The sequence below is a fragment of the Gadus chalcogrammus genome, chromosome 16 (assembly GCF_026213295.1).
Source record: "Gadus chalcogrammus isolate NIFS_2021 chromosome 16, NIFS_Gcha_1.0, whole genome shotgun sequence".
Taxonomy (NCBI): domain Eukaryota; kingdom Metazoa; phylum Chordata; class Actinopteri; order Gadiformes; family Gadidae; genus Gadus; species Gadus chalcogrammus.
The window spans coordinates 11,284,619-11,300,527 of NC_079427.1; the positions used below are offsets into that span (position 1 = coordinate 11,284,619).

A 15,909-nucleotide genomic window follows, 5' to 3' on the forward strand; every position below is an offset into this window, starting at 1 on the left:
CTGAGTGATGCTCTAATGTTCTCAGGCGAACTGTCTCTTGTTCAGAGTACTTAAATAATGCAGCTGAAACTACAATTCAGGTTTGTTCCAACATGTTGGTCCTCTTTGGAGATCGAGCTACTTTGACTCAGTTTAGGAGAACTACCTGTTCCTACCTTACGGTCCCCTTTCTGGAATCGTTTCAATTCACGTTGATTGGGTTCCCCCATCGTTAGAGAATATAAAGTCGTTATGCCCATCATGGTTATTGGAATGGAAAGGAGATATTTACATATTGATTATGTTGAGGCTGGTTGGATATTTTGTAAATGCCATTTGGAGCACTGGCCCCGTTTTGTTAATAAAAAAATTATATATATATAGTTATAGTTATAGTTTCTTTCAATGTTTTACCAAAAGTCATCTTTTGTATATACATTTTCTTCTTTGTATAACAGATATTCTTTGGAACGGTGGGGAAAATTAGTATTTTTAGGAAAACATCACAAATTCGTATAGTATTCACATATTTATTTTGGAGTGAGGCAACGTTTCAAAAATAAACTATACATAATCTCGAATACTACCTAAAAGTCTGCCTACACCTACAGTAAAATAACATGTAACAGGTTATCTCATAGAAACCCAAACAATGATAACGTTTTTCAAAGTACACTTCAGGAGAGAATTATGTAGGGAAATGTATCCCACAGAGAGTGGATATTTTACGATTTTCTGGATAGGTATCAGAGTTGTGCATATGGTTCTGTCAAAACACAGACCATCTTGTAAACCATTATGATTAAAAATCATATTTCGCTCAGCAGATTCCTCGAAACAATCATCCTCATCACCTCGTTCGTCCCTGAAAGAAAAGTAAAAAAAATAACAATTGTGGTTACAATTCGTAATAAGCGAAAGAAAATCCTTTGAAATCCCAGGTATGGGTGGTGTCCGGTCGCTCACCCTCCAGGATCTGATGCACTCGGATGTCGCGGACAAACTGCTGCACGGCGTAGTCCTTCAGGTAACCGTAGCCGCCGTGCATCTGGAGCGCTTGGTTACAGATCTGAAAAAACAACGTTGAGATATCAAACGCCCCCTACAGGTAAGGAAGCGCACATGCAAGCGATATCGGCGCAAACATTGAATGGATAGAAGATATTTACATATTGACACTGTTGAGGTTGGTTGGATCTTTTATAAATTCTATTTGGAGCATTCAAGGTCAACTTTTGCATATACCTTAATTATATTGAAGCAACGACAGACATTGCTGCAAAATTGCTGCATGAACCATTTTAAAAGCAACACAACCAAACTGGACAGAGTAGCTATAGGATTCCGTGAATGGTCGTCGTTAAGAGAGGGACAGAGCAAGAGAGACATATAGAGCAAGGGACATAGAACAAGAGAGACATAGAACAAGAGAGACCTATAGAGCGAGAGACAGAGAGCGAGAGAGACAGAACGAAAGAGACATGGAGCGAGAGACATATTACGTAAGAGACCGAGCGAGATAAACATAGGAAGAGAGAGACATAGAGCTAGAAAGACAGAGCGAGAGCAACAGAGTGAGAGACATAAAACAATAGAGACATAGAGCGAGAAACATTGAACAAAGGAGACATAGAGCGAGAGACAGAAAGCGAGACACAGAACAAAAGAGACATGGAGCGGGAGAGACATAGTACGTAAGACGTAGAGCGAAATAACCATAGGACGAGAGAGACATAGAACAAGAGAGACATAGAACAAGAGACAGAAAAAGAAACAAAGTGCGAGAGACAGAACAAGAGAGACTTAAAGAGTGAGAGACAGACAGAAACAGAGGGAGAGACAACGAGAGAGACACATAACTTAAGAGACAGAACGAGAGAGACATAGAGCGAGAAACAGAACAAGAGAGACATAGAGCGAGAGACAGAACAAGAGAGACATTGAGCGAGAGACAGAACAAGAGTGACATTGAGCGAGAGACAGAACAAGAGAGACATTGAGCAAGAGACATAGAACAAGAGAGACATTGAGCGAGAGACATAGAACAAGAGAGACACAGCGAGAGACAGAACAAGAAAGACAAAGCGAGAGACATAGAACAAGAGAGCCATAGAGCGAGAGACATAGAACAAGAGAGACATAGAGCGAGAGACATAGAACAAGAAAGACAGAGCGAGAGAGACAAAGCGAGAGTCGTAGAAAGAGAGAGACATAGAAAGAGAGCGAGAGAGAGTGTGTGTTTGTGTGCGTACGTCAAAGCACTGGTCGGTGGCGAAGAGCTTGGCCATGGCGCAGAGGGCGGCGGCGTCGGCGCGGTCGTCCTGCAGCGCCACCGCCGCCTCACGCACCAGCAGGCGGGACGCCACCAGCTGGGTGGCCATCTCCGCCAGCTTGAACTGTAGGAACTGGGAACAGCCCACCGCACCAGTCACCACACCCGTTACCACTTAGAGTCACACCGCCACGCAGGGCTCATCGATTATCGGAAAAAGAAAATCAACAAAAGTCTACATTGAAATCAAGATTATTCGTGATTATTTTTGAGTTTGAACAAATTATGCATTTATTCAGCATTTCTCTCTCCAAAAAAACTTTGTAACTGAGAACTTTCCCCTTAAAATAATAAACAATTGTCGAGTCAAAAATGTTCACATCGAAAATAATGTACAAATATGCATCTTTCAACTTGATTACATTAGTTTGGAGATCGATTGACCCGAAAATCGAAATCACGATTAAAATTTGATTAATTGCACAGCCTTACCGACTATTTATAAACCCCTCATTGAGAATTTTAAAAAGTGTGATACGCAAGATTTATGATGGGAAGAGAGTCAAGGCTGACAAAAAAATTATAATAAAAGATTCCCTCTCCTTCCTCTCTCCAAACCCCTCAAAATGCGAGGTTCGCTTTTTGACATTCAACAGCCGGTTTCTCTACATTGCTGAACAGTCGGAGCGAGTTACTTTTATCTGTGTAGCCTTGAAGTTAGTTTCTGTCAGAGCATATTTCAGGCCAAAAAAGTCCTTCATATTTTACCTTTAAAAAGCCCAGGTGCTGCCGTTATTGAAATCGACATATTATACCACCAGGTGTGAGTGTGATTAACCGATTAAGGCCCTTTTGATGATCTGCCTCTTCTGACATCACAAGTGGGCGTGTCCAGCCTAGATGTGTGCTAGGTAGGTCTACCAGCCTACCCAGTGGCCTGTAGCAAACGTTGCTCATCTATCCATCACACATCTAGGTTGGACACGCCCACTTGTGATTTCACCAGAGGAAGCTTTAAACGGCAGATCACAATAGCACCTGTTGGTATAATATGTCACCTTTAAGATCGATTTTAAGTTCCTAGATTTTGAATGACACCTCAGACGGGGTCCTTGGTGCTGCTGGATAGAGGCTCCTTACCTGGTTGTTGGAGAGGGTCTCCCCAAACTGCTTGCGGACCAGGAGGTGGTCTCTGGCCAGCTGCACCGAGGCGTGGGCGGCGCCCAGCGAGCAGGAGGCTGAGAGGGGCAGGAGAGACTTGACTAGCAGGGGATGGAGACACCACTCACACACACTGAGATCAGGAGGCGCGCGCACACACACACACACACACACACACACACACACACACACACACTGAGAGAAGGAGGCTGAGAGGGACAGCAGAGACTTGACTAGCAGGGGATGTAGACACCATTCACACACTGAGAGCAGGAGGCGCACACACACAAACACACACACACACACACACTGAGAGAAGGAGGCTGAGAGGGACAGCAGAGGCTTGACTAGCAGGGGATGGAGATATCACTCACACACACACACACACTCAGAGGAGGCTGGAAGGTATCTCCACACACACACACACACACACGGTTCCCACTGGAACTAATTAAAAATAAGTGGAAATATGACACTATCCATAGATTGTATATGGATACATGGTAATCCTGCTGTAGTACCATTACCTCCAGGAAATATATCCAATAACAGGGATAAATGTGATTATTTCAGACTCTAAACTCCCATGACGAAATTAGTCTGTGTTTTACGTATGATGTCAAAGAGCTGTATTTTGTTTCTTAAATACTTAATAACACAAAGTGTGTCGATGGCCATACTCGAATAGAATACGATCCCAATACAATAATGGAAAAACCCTGTTTCTGCATTCTTATGCCAGAGCACGTCAAAACTGTGCAGCGAGGACTCGCTCTCCCCATGTCCCCGGGAACTCATCCGTCTTGTCGATTTTGGGAGGTTGTCCTCAAATCATCTTTCAAACTCATTTCGCAAATCCCAAATGCCCCACATCAGATGTCACTGCAGACTGCTTAAAATGTAAAGTAGACATCTACACACCAGTGTGAAGATGTCCTAGTAGAATACAAATAGAGTTTCTTTTATATATATATATTTTGAGGTTGTCTTGAGTCGGTTGAGATTTCTGATAAGGAAATGCTTGGATTTTGTAAGTATTTAAATAAGTAAATGTCATAATAGGCAACTTTTTATCATGCAAAATTGTCCTTAAAAGTTGAACATATGTTGTAAAGGTCAAGTAAGATTGAGGCGGGGAAAAAATGCCCTGTAAATTGTAGCATTTCATGTGTAATTGACATCAATTAAAGAAAAAGTTCAACAGCTAAATTGTTATGACCAAAGATTGTTTTCCTTTGTGTTCATACAAATGACAAAATTGAGGGCCATGGACAAGAAAAGTACATAAAAGGCCTTTCAAAATGTTTTTAAAATGTCCACTCATCTCACCGATATTGATCCTGCCTCCATTGAGACCTCTCATGGCGATATTGAAACCTTGTCCTTCCAAGCCGAGCAGATTGGCCACTGGAACGGCACAATCCTCAAATATCACGGCTCGGGTTGGCTGAGAATTCCACCCCATCTACAAAATGTAACACAGATGACATTCATTCGATGAGGTATAAATTCTAGGTCAACGCAATGGATTCATACTGCCACCTTGTGGATACCTACACATATAGCATACAACCGTGGCAAACAGTAAGAAATATAACAGTTTTTATTGTACATCTTTAAAATTGCAATTATTATAAATACAATTAAAAAATAAATATAGAAAAAAATGATTAACGAACTCTGCATAATACCTCTAAAGTGTGCATACAGTACTTCTACGCACCTTCCGCTCCTTCTTGCCAAAGCTCAGCCCTGGAGTCCCCTTCTCCACCACCACACAGGAGATACCTTTGGGTCCTTTGCCTCCTGTCCGACACATCACTACGTAGACATCGGTGTCCCCGCCCCCGCTGATGAAGGCCTAGAGACCAGAGAGAGAGAGAGGGAACAGCGGGGACAGCCTTTGAGTCCCGGCCCCTGATTGACCCTAGCCTGGTACGCATCTCAGCGAGGCTGAGCGGGAGGGGCAGTGGTACCTTGGAGCCGTTTAGGACGTAGTGGTCACCTTTCAGCACGGCAGAGGTCGCAAGAGACGCCGCATCACTGCCACTGCCTGAGAAATACATATTCACAATAAGTACGATCAAGAAAGGACCATATTCTGGAATAAAAATATATTCTGGAGGAAATCAAGTCATTATTGTGTACCGTCTTTAGTAATTAGTTGTAATTAGATAGATGGTGTAGGACGTGTATATTTGTGAAATCAATTAACTGAGTTTCTATGTTGAGGAAGCCCCCCCTGCTGGCGGGAGAGAAGGTCTGCAGCATGTTAAACACGTGAATAGCATGCAGGAGCTGAAGCTCAGGAACTCTAAACTGGAAAAAAAAAACTGGCATTTTGAATTTTCTTTGCATACTTCAACTAAACGCATTAGACAACACAAGTGGAAACTAAATTAGTGGAGCAACACGTGTTTAAACCACAGGGACAGGGTTTCCAGTGCGCTGGAGTCACACATTACAGGACTCACCGGGTTCAGTGAGGCAGTAGGAGGCAAACTTCTCCATCAAACACAGATCCGGACAGAACCTCTCCCTCTGCTCTGCGTTGCCAAACGTGTCGATCATCCAGGCACACATGCTGCGGACCCAAGATTAACACTGATCACAATTTAATAATTATATTATATCATTAATAAGTATATTGTGATAATATCTGCAGGAAAAACACTCCACACTCTGCTATAGCAAAATCACACAGCAATCAAAAAGCTGCCATCAAAGCTTTTGGGATTTTCTTTAAAAAATATCTAAATAATAACATATCTACACTAGTGAATAACCATGTAAACCAGAGACGACTTTTAAACAGCGAGATAACAATTCTCTAAAACAGAGAATGAAATCACGGCGCTAAGACACACAGCAACAAACTCAGGAGCCGCTTGCACCGGTCAGCATCACCACTCGTCACAGCCCCGTGTCACAAAATAAATGAAACCTCAGCAACATGCCACACTGCTACAAAACGACATCCATCAGGCGTTACTCTGACCGGCCCTCCCAGCGGGCCCCCAGTGGGCCCCAAGCAGGCGGGCCCCTTACTTGTGGATGCTGATGTAAGCGGTGGTGCTGACGCAGCCCGTGGACAGCGCCTCGAAGATGACCGAGGTGTCCAGGCGGGACAGGCCCGACCCGCCCACGTCGGGCTGGACGTAGATCCCCCCGAAGCCCAGCTGGGCCGCCCGCCGCATCGTGTCCACCGGGAAGATTTCCTTTTCTCACAGAGATCACGTAACCGAGCAAACAAAGTCAAGGCAGCTCCTTTTTGATAGGACGATCTTATCATCTTCCTGAGTAGCTTGATCAATTCCCATTAACATTTTGGGCATTTAGCAGACGCTTTTTATCTAAGTGACATGCAATAAGTATGCTTGTCAGAAGAAAGAGAAACAATAATATATCGCTGTGGGTACAGTAAGGGTGTTCATAGAACCAATGTCAAGCACTAACAATCACTAGGGTACCCATTCCCTGTATACAACAAGATAGCTAGGATAAGATGCTATACGATGCTAAGTACTATTTTTTAAGTACAAGGACATACAACACTTGCGTAAGAGGGGTCTGGGCTGGGGCTGGGGGGGTGGGGGTATGCTATCCAGAGTCTAGGTGAACTCTGAACAAGGGAGACTTGAGTCATGAAAAGCCGCCTGTATGCTAGCGCCAGAATAAGACTGCGTGACACCATGTGACCTCCGTTGGAAGGCCTGCCTTGCTCCGGCGTCGTACCTTCTGGTCCCACTCGGCCATGTGTGGAGCCATCTCGTTGGCGGCGAAGTCGAAGGCCACCTTCTGGAACTCCTTCTGCTCATCAGTGAGGCCATGAGAGGCTGTCGGGAGAGAGATGACGGAGGATAGATGAACAAATGATGCGTCGTCATTCTTAGAAGGCTCTAGGATCCAGCACCACCATCTGGGGTTACATGTGGCTCAGGAGGTAGAGCTGGTTGGCTGGTAACCGGAAGGTTACTAGATCGATCCCCGGCTTCTCCTAGTGTGAGAGTGGCGAGGTGAGCCTGAGCGAGACACCTCACTCTAACTGCTCCCAAAGAGCTGGCTGTGGCCCTGCAGTGCTGACACTGCCGTCGTTATGTGTAAATGGTTGCATGAATAGGGTGAATGTTAGGCAATATTGTACTGCGCTTTGAGTGGCCACTGCTTAGATAAATTTGGTTAATTTACCATTTGCATCTGCAGTCTACCTGCAACCAGCATCCAAAACAAAACCTTACTAGTCTTTTGTTAACCTCCTACTGTGAAAATATCTACCAGCAATGCTATTTTTTGTTTTACAAAACCCTGAATTGTAGCTGCCAAATGGTCAGAACTGTCTGCCATTGGATGGTGGCAGGTGTTCATTTTCAACTCTGCCTGCAGACATCCCCTGAGCAGGACTTCCAACCTGTCGACATAGACATTTTATATTCCCCTGCCTGCCAAACCTGTGAATGCCGTCTGACAGATTGACCTGAGCCGAGTCAAACTTGTTTATGCATTTGCAAACCAAGTGTGTGCACAAAGCCTCATTAGAGATGCACTTCGGGGAACTCCAAGGACCAATGAGAATCTGGTATAGTATGACATGGAGGTACTGCTGCACTTCTTCGACGTAATACATTATCATATGGCGATTGTTTACTTTTGACCTGACAATTATGTTTTAGAAACACAATGTACTGCAACACAGTTTAAGTGTATTGGTTACCCTTACCCTTCTGTGTGTGTTATGTGATGTGCCCTTTTCCATGACCCGACCCATCACACACACAACCCATGACAATAACATGAATGAAATAGCAAATCGCTGGACTTACGGTCGACGCAGGAAGATATCCCGCGGATGTGAAGGTTCCTTATGAAGCGATGACGGCTCCCGATGCAGGAGCCGAGTCTCGCTGCGTTTGATAACACTCTGGAGGCAGCCATTGTGGATGAAGTTATGTCACAGTGAGGGATGCTGGGAATTGTAGTCCAAATGTCATCAGATGGAGGTTTGACGTAGAGTCGACTGTTTATTTTATTGTGTCAGTTGGTCTTTTTGAAGACGAAAATGTTGTTACTTGCTTTTTTATGTGATTATGTTGTCATGTTAAAACCATGCAATTATCTTCCAACAAAAGTGTAAGTGTAAAATCCAACAAAAACAGCAACTAAATGCATAGGGCTACCATAAAATTCAAGAAATGCATTAAAGAAGAAATATACAATAAAACATACAATAATTATTATTGTATGTTTTATTGTATATAAATATGTTATGTATTATACATAACATATTTATTCTCGGTTTATTGCTTTACTGTTCTTCAGTCCAAGTAAAATTTCTATATAGTGTCAGAGAGGCGACTGAGAGGTCATCATGACTAATAAACGTAGTCATGTAATAAACGTTTTATTCTCTAAATGAATAATCTAATAAACTTTTAGATAATATGTATTTAACGAAAATAATGTTTTACATTAGCCTTCACAGAATAAATGACAGGTCGGCTACGCTCCAAATCAATTGCCCTGTAATTCTAAGGGTACAAACATTTTATTGTTTTATGTTAAAACAGGAACAATTTGTAAAATAATACAGAACATTTCACATTGAAATACATTTTACATTTGTTTTACAGTGCAGGGTCATTTATACTAGACACATATGCGATGCGATTTTTCGCATCGTATTAAGACAGACGAGGTATTTTTCTGGCATACTAAATAGCATTACATGGTAGGGTATCGGAACGCAAGGAGAGTCTCAGCTTTGTTGTTGTATTTTTTAATTGGTCGTGGGAAGCTGAGCAATCATGTGACTTTGTCACGTGACGATATTTCATTCCACGCGGGATGAAGCTTTGATTGAATCCACATGGACCATCCTTCTCTGCGCGGTATGATCCGGACCAAACACTTGTTATCTAAATCATATTTTGTCAGCTGTATGTATTAAGCACATTTTCGGGCACTCTGTAATGCGAGCTCAACCTCTTAATAGCTCAACTGCAACAATATGAATGTTTTCTGTGTATTGGGGCTTATATTATTTAAGGTTTCCCATATCTATATTGACTGCTTTGTGGGACGGTTGTCGTGTATAATCTCAGTTCAACGACTAGATATCATACCTCAAATGAACGTCAACTCCAAAATATAGAATACGACACTTGGTTTGTTCATAGGTAACTATTCAGAAGTGTACAGTAGGCTGTAATCGTCAAATATGTTTTCAAAACAAACCTAGGTTTGCCACTTGACATGTTGATATTCCGACATGGTCATTCATAATTTCGCCCGATTACTAACGTTATAGCGTCATCTTTCAGTATTTTAGACTAAAATGGCCCCGAAGAAAAGCACCAGAGCGAGTACGAGAGCCGCCGACACCAGTGAGTAAACTCTTGACCCTCATCCGCACTAAACGACCCCGTATGGCGGTCTGTCACAGTGGAGTGATGATGATGCCTCGGCAACAGGTACATTTGACGTCACTCCCAAAGACGACGACAGCCGAGAAGAGGTGGAAGTGAAGAAGCCGATCCGGGGTAAGAGATCGGCCTCTGATAGTTCCGATAAAAAAACAAAGAGCGTACCCCCAAGCATCCCTCTCTTCTCCCATTGGCTGATGAAGTCGGAGCCCGAGACCCGGTTGGAGTACGGGGTTGACGTAAAGGTACACGGTTTGCTCCTGCGTGACCTCACAACCTCGGTGATTGGATTAGTTCTGTTATATGTATTTCTGATTTCATTTCAATGCAGTTCGGGATTGAGGATTTGAAGGCTCTTCCCAATCAGACGGGATGCTGGGATGGTGTCCGCAATTATCAGGTAGTAGATCTACACATGTACCAATAATGATATTGACCTAAAACATGCATTCACTCCATGACATCCCTATAGCATGACATATTAATCCTAATCCTAATGTTCGCTGGGACGATTGTGGGTTTGGGAGTTGGAGAAATAAGTAAATGTTTATGGCTTAGTTAGTGTATTCGTGTGAATGGTTTATACTCTATGGTAGTGAGTGTGTACACTATTGTACATGGCTTCTGTTTATGACCTCTAGGCACGCAACTTCATGAGGGACATGAGAGAGGGGCATGTAGCCTTCTTCTACCACAGCAACTGCAAGGAGCCGGGCATCGCAGGAGTCATGGAGGTAAGACCTTGGTCCCCACCATAGTTACCTCCAGACGATTTAAGTTTTTACTGCTTTAACATGGCTTGTGTTTTTTTTGCCTCTAGGTTGTGAAGGTGGCGTATGTGGACCACACTCAGTTTGACAAGAAAGACGTGCACTTCGATGCATCCAGCAAAGCGGACAACCCCAAATGGAGCATGGTGTGGTTCATGATTGTTTTATGTATTTTGCTTTACACCTATATGATCGCATCTTCACAAACCACTTATCCGGGGTCGGGTCGCGGGGGAAGCAGCTCTAGCAAGGGGCCCCAGACTTCTTTCCCAGGGCCACATTGACCAGCTCTTACGGGGGGATCCCAAGGCGTTCCCAGGCCAGTGTTGAGATATAATCTCTCCACCTTGTCCTGGGTCTTCCCCGAGGTCTCCCATAGGTTAAAAATCCAAATTAATAAATGGACTGCATTTATATAGCGCTTTTCTAACCTATTGGCCACTCACAGCGCTTTACAATACTGCCTCACATTCACCCTTCATACACACCGACGTCAGCCATGCAAGGCGACAGCCAGCTTGTCGGGAGCAGTTAGGGTTAGGTGCCTTGCTCAAGTACACTAAGCTAAGAGAAGCCGGGGATCGAACCAGCAACCTTCAGGTTACCAAGTACTTCACTTCGTCCTCTTGTTTGTAGGTTGACGTCCGGTATCAACGGATGCTTCAGCGGTTTATTCCTCTGTCTGAGCTGAAGAAGTACCACCTGAAGCACAGTGCAACTGGGGGCCCCCTGAAGAGCATGGCTCTGTTCACCAGCGCCAGGCTCTCCGTCCAACCCCTGACCCCTGGTACGTACCTGCGCGTCCCCCCACTTCTAAACACGTGCGTCGGTTCATGTTCCCTGGGGGTTTAGACGTTTTTCAGGAGTTTGATATTCTATTCTTCGGCAAGTTTCACTCATTGTGTTTTTTGTTTTTACAGAGGAGTTTCAGTTTGTCTTGGACTTGGAGACTAAAGAGCCAATTTGAGAGTTTGGACCCAAACTCAACACTCCAATAATGTTTGACCTTGCTTCCTTTTTTGTAATGAAGTTTTTATATTGAACATGTATTTGTAGCCAAGCAAATTTGAATGTTATGATAAATACAATCCAAGAGTGTGAATAAATATCTACCTATTCCTATTTACTCTAACATTTATTAGATCTCTTCCATTATAGAACCACCTCATCAACTACAGTCTAAAACACAGGCAGCACATTCACAGAGGACGGCATCAGGCACATATGTGGGAAAGATGCTCCGAAGTCATTTGGCATCAATTTATTTATAGTTTTGTGGGACAAGGAATACATGATTAGTATTTAGCAAAAGAGAAAGTCGATCTATTGTACACCTTCTGGGTTAAAATACTAAAATATGGTAGCCAAGAGGATTTAATTTGCTAGGTACAATTAGGCACCACTTCAGTAGTTTCTAATGTGGAAGATACAGAACACGAGGCCTTAAATACAAGCACATAGATACCCTCTTCTAATACCGGTGGAATGCTGAGGTAAAGCATGTCGATGGTCATGTTGTGGCACTATGCACTGCAAGGTCAATCACAAGCGATAGACGGGCACTGCTCTTATGTACAAATCATAATCGATAGGATAATACTGAATCCCTTGATGTAAGGACAAGGGGCTGACAGAAACAAATGCGCTCCAGTTAATTTTCGTAGGACACAAAACAATACATAAGAGGAAACAATATATTTAGCAAGAAATAGAAGTGCAAAGTTATTGGTTCTCTTGACCTTAAAACATTAGGAATGACGTTGATTAAATGTGGAATGTCTAAATTTCTTGACATTTTTTTACAACTAAATCATTCGGACAAAAGTGTAAGTTTCATACAAATTAATTTACAGAACGGAACGTGTTAGAATGTGACGTGAGATGACAAACAAAACAAATCGGTCACTTGAGAGTGAAAAGCAGAATCTCAGACTTCAACCACAGGAAGCTGTAACATGATTAGTTCCCCCCCCCCCACGAACAAGAAGAAGACCTGCAACCCAAGCCACGTAAATTGGCTCATCCACTCCGCTTCTCTGAGTTGTTTTCCTCTATTGTGCACATAAAGCCCGGCTTCCCCCCCCCCCCCCAAGCAGCCAAAACATGCCAGACAGCTGGTAACACCTGGTGGTGGGTGGAGGGAACCAGACCGACCCTCAGTCCACCAGACACCTCCGTTCCTCCGGGGGGGGGGGGGGCTAGCCGCTCTCCTCCCTCGCCGCCTGCTCCAGTGCGCTCTCGGACGCGGCCGAGCCCTCGAACCTCTGGGCCCCGATGACGGCCTGCTGGGACATGCTCTTCCTCACCACGTCGCCCTTCCTCCACAGCGTGATCTCCTGGAGGACAGCGGGGGCGACACAGTCAACCGGTGATCGATAACAAGTCTCCCGTCTGAAAATGGCTAAATCGTATACATAGCTGGAGGGCTTAGCTCAGGAGTTAGGTGGTTGACTTGTAAGTGGAAGGTATCTAGTTCGATCCCCGGCTCCTCCTAGCGGACACCTCACCCGCTCCCGACAAGCTGGCTGTCGCCTTGCATGGTTGACTCCGCAGTCGGTGTGTGAATGTGTGTGTGAACCATCTTCAGTCGCTTTAGATTAAAGCGTCTGTTTAATAAAGTTAATGTAAAATAGCGACGTTTCAGCTCCTACACAACCGGCTTATTCCCAAAACCGTTGTATCGGATTACGTGCGGTCCCCAGTGCTAGGGTGTGACGCGGACGGGGGTTTGTAGTTTAATTCCCACTCTTGGTCTATGTATTACAATGCTGATGTGCCAGAAACTCGGTACCTGCTGTTTGAAGTAGCGCCTCTCCTCCTCGTCGATCAGAACCAGGTTCAGGTAGTAGCGCACCGAGAACTTCTTGTTGATGTCTCTCATGGTCGGTGTCATCTCGTAGCCGGCCAGAAACAACCGGATTGGGATGGACTCCCCTGTGATCGGTGACAGTTTCAATAGAGAGCCACAGTCTATTACAGAGCAGATACAATGAAAAATAAACTATCCTAAAATACATAAATAGCTTCCATGAATTTAAAGGTTCTGTAAGATTTCAGGCAACTTTATTTATATAGCACTTTTCATACACAAGGCAGACTCAAAGTGCTTCACATAAAAACATCGTCCTACAATAAAATGAAATAATTAATTGAAGAGCTATAAGTAATTTGTGTATTCAGTTATCAGTTGTGGAGCTGACTGCGCCTGCCTCTGAGTCGATCTATATTGATCTCTAAAATCCATACACTCGCTGCTCATTTCTGACGTTTGTTTCATTTTAAAATCTTTCTCTCTCATGCACTCGCTCTACAGCTCTTTAATCTTACCTACCAGCACCATGAATCATAAATAAACAAGTCAAGTCTCATTTCCGACACGACTGATGAAGAACTAACTGGTTTCTGTGCCACTCACCTCTTACTGGCGCCCCGTCCATGATCTCGTACTTGGCGATGGTGTCGTTTTCGTGGTACACGCTCGGTCCTGTGCCAGTGGTCTCGCGCTTTATAATGTCTATCTCCATATGCTTGATCTTGATCCTCACCAGTAGGAAGTAGATCTTCCCCACGATCACATCTTTCAGATGATACCTGTGACGGTGCAGAATCAAAATTAGATGCATGGAAATCTCAAGGGTCTTCCAAATGTTTATACAATATATAGTAGTGATCATTATTATTAGACACATTGAAGCTGAAACTCAAATATTGTTAGAAATGCTGGGCATTATGGTCTGCAAGTATCAATCTAATCTTAAATCATCAATAATTATCTTATCTTTCTAATCTATCTAATCTTTTTTTTCTTGAGACTCACTTGGATTTGTTGTACTCAAATTCAATGTGGAGGCAGTCTTCAATCCCCACTTCCATCTTAATAGACGAGTTTAGCTCTGGGTAGGTGCTCAGAGTGTGGACCACGATGTCCATCTCTTTACTGATGTCGTTCATTCTTCTGCTGACCGTCGCTCGTAGGAAGTACCTGTAAATAAAACCAAACACATTCATGTCTAGAAGTCCCCACACAAAAAAAACATTTGACTAGGTGGACTTTGGATAAACTGCCTCTCTCTTGTCAAGGCACCATGGTGAATAGTGAAATATAGTTACCAAGTGACAGATTAAGTGAAGGATGTTAATGTTTGAATACAACAGTGAATGTTTTGCTTCCTTCTCAGTACCTGAGCTTGACGTTCTGGCCGGTGTAGGACTCGTATGGCTTCTCAACATGAGTGAACTCAAAGTCAAAGGTCTGGGACTGGGTGATCTCGCCGGGTCTGGCCAAGTCTTTGACCAGAGACACAAACTCATGATGGTTCCCTCTGTCGTAGTACAGCTCTGTGGATACAAGCAAATATCATAAATCAAATCTTGGTTTTCCAACATCCTGCTGTTGACTATGAAGGCAACAGGGGTACGAGCTCAGAGAACAATGCCGACAAACAAGAAACGTCAGGGGTAAAGGAAAGGTGCAAAACGCATGATCAACCTACACACACACCTATCTGGCCCACAAACTCGATCTTGATCCCCTGGTGCTCCAGCCTCTTCCCGGGGTTCTTCAGAGTGACGTTCACCTTCCCACTCACCGTCTCCCCATCGTAGAACAGAAAGTACTTGTCCTTCTTCCCATCTTCTGTCTTGTGTTCAGCCTTCTTCCTCGTCTCGGCGTCATTCAACACCACATCGATTTCTGCACTTTGACCAAAACTAAAGAAACTCATCGTCCTCCCTGGCGGTTCACCCTGTACACACGTCGGTATGAGCCTCTTATGGCCTCTAACTAGCCAGTCTGGATGGACTTGTTTGCAAAAGTATCTATCGCAGCTCTATGACCTTACTCCTGAAGAACGAGAGGACAACATAGACTAACATAGACCTGTAGATGTAGAAGCTACCCCTGGGTACCGGACCAGACGTGCACTTAGCGGTCAACCAGGAGGAGATCAAAAGTCAAATCAGAAGAACATCTTCCCTACTTCCATGGTGGTGTCTCGGATGTCTCGGATGGGGGAGACTAGCGTCGACAGACAGAGGCGTGCGGATCCGGACGCCGTGCGTCCATCAGAGAGTCGACGACCCCGGTGGTTACATCGGTCAGGATGGGGAACTCTCTTGGCAGATTGACGCGATCTGTCGTGTGTTGAAATTACATCTGCAGAGTAAATGTTGTCAAATGGTCAGGAAGTAGCAATGTCTGTTGAAGCGAGTACTTCCGGGGGATCCTTTCAAAATAAAAGCACAGGTGCTTCGGCGCGGATCGTAATTTACATAATGTCGCGACGATTCTCTCCATTAATGCATTTGT

At 44.1% G+C, this 15,909-nt stretch overlaps 3 protein-coding genes across 4 annotated transcripts; 1 reads left to right on the top strand and 2 right to left on the bottom strand.

Moving 5' to 3' along the window:
* Window positions 1-411: 411 nt before the first annotated feature.
* acad8 (acyl-CoA dehydrogenase family, member 8) lies at window positions 412-8,384 on the bottom strand. Its single transcript, XM_056611808.1, has 11 exons — window positions 8,233-8,384; window positions 7,148-7,248; window positions 6,461-6,630; window positions 5,887-5,996; window positions 5,389-5,465; window positions 5,136-5,273; window positions 4,742-4,877; window positions 3,392-3,489; window positions 2,232-2,384; window positions 946-1,048; window positions 412-844 (listed from the first exon to the last, which is right to left on the bottom strand). Exons 1-11 carry the CDS (start codon window positions 8,342-8,344, stop codon window positions 789-791), a joined length of 1,254 nt encoding a protein of 417 aa, XP_056467783.1. The 5' UTR covers window positions 8,345-8,384; the 3' UTR covers window positions 412-788.
* Window positions 8,385-9,210: 826 nt separating this feature from the next.
* On the top strand, window positions 9,211-11,733 carry thyn1 (thymocyte nuclear protein 1). Of its 2 annotated transcripts, none has more exons than XM_056611716.1 (8): window positions 9,211-9,297; window positions 9,730-9,792; window positions 9,880-10,076; window positions 10,163-10,231; window positions 10,473-10,565; window positions 10,652-10,747; window positions 11,238-11,388; window positions 11,522-11,733. In XM_056611716.1, the coding sequence occupies exons 2-8, from the start codon at window positions 9,744-9,746 to the stop codon at window positions 11,566-11,568; spliced, it is 702 nt and encodes a 233-aa protein (XP_056467691.1). In that variant the 5' UTR covers window positions 9,211-9,297; window positions 9,730-9,743; the 3' UTR covers window positions 11,569-11,733. The 2 variants fall into 2 exon arrangements, with proteins under 2 accessions (XP_056467691.1, XP_056467692.1); XM_056611717.1 differs by having other exon boundaries at window positions 9,285-9,585.
* vps26b (VPS26, retromer complex component B) lies at window positions 11,611-15,825 on the bottom strand. Its single transcript, XM_056611715.1, has 6 exons — window positions 15,103-15,825; window positions 14,783-14,939; window positions 14,419-14,583; window positions 14,017-14,192; window positions 13,393-13,535; window positions 11,611-12,937 (listed from the first exon to the last, which is right to left on the bottom strand). Exons 1-6 carry the CDS (start codon window positions 15,323-15,325, stop codon window positions 12,800-12,802), a joined length of 1,002 nt encoding a protein of 333 aa, XP_056467690.1. The 5' UTR covers window positions 15,326-15,825; the 3' UTR covers window positions 11,611-12,799.
* Between the last annotated feature and the right edge of the window lie 84 nt (window positions 15,826-15,909).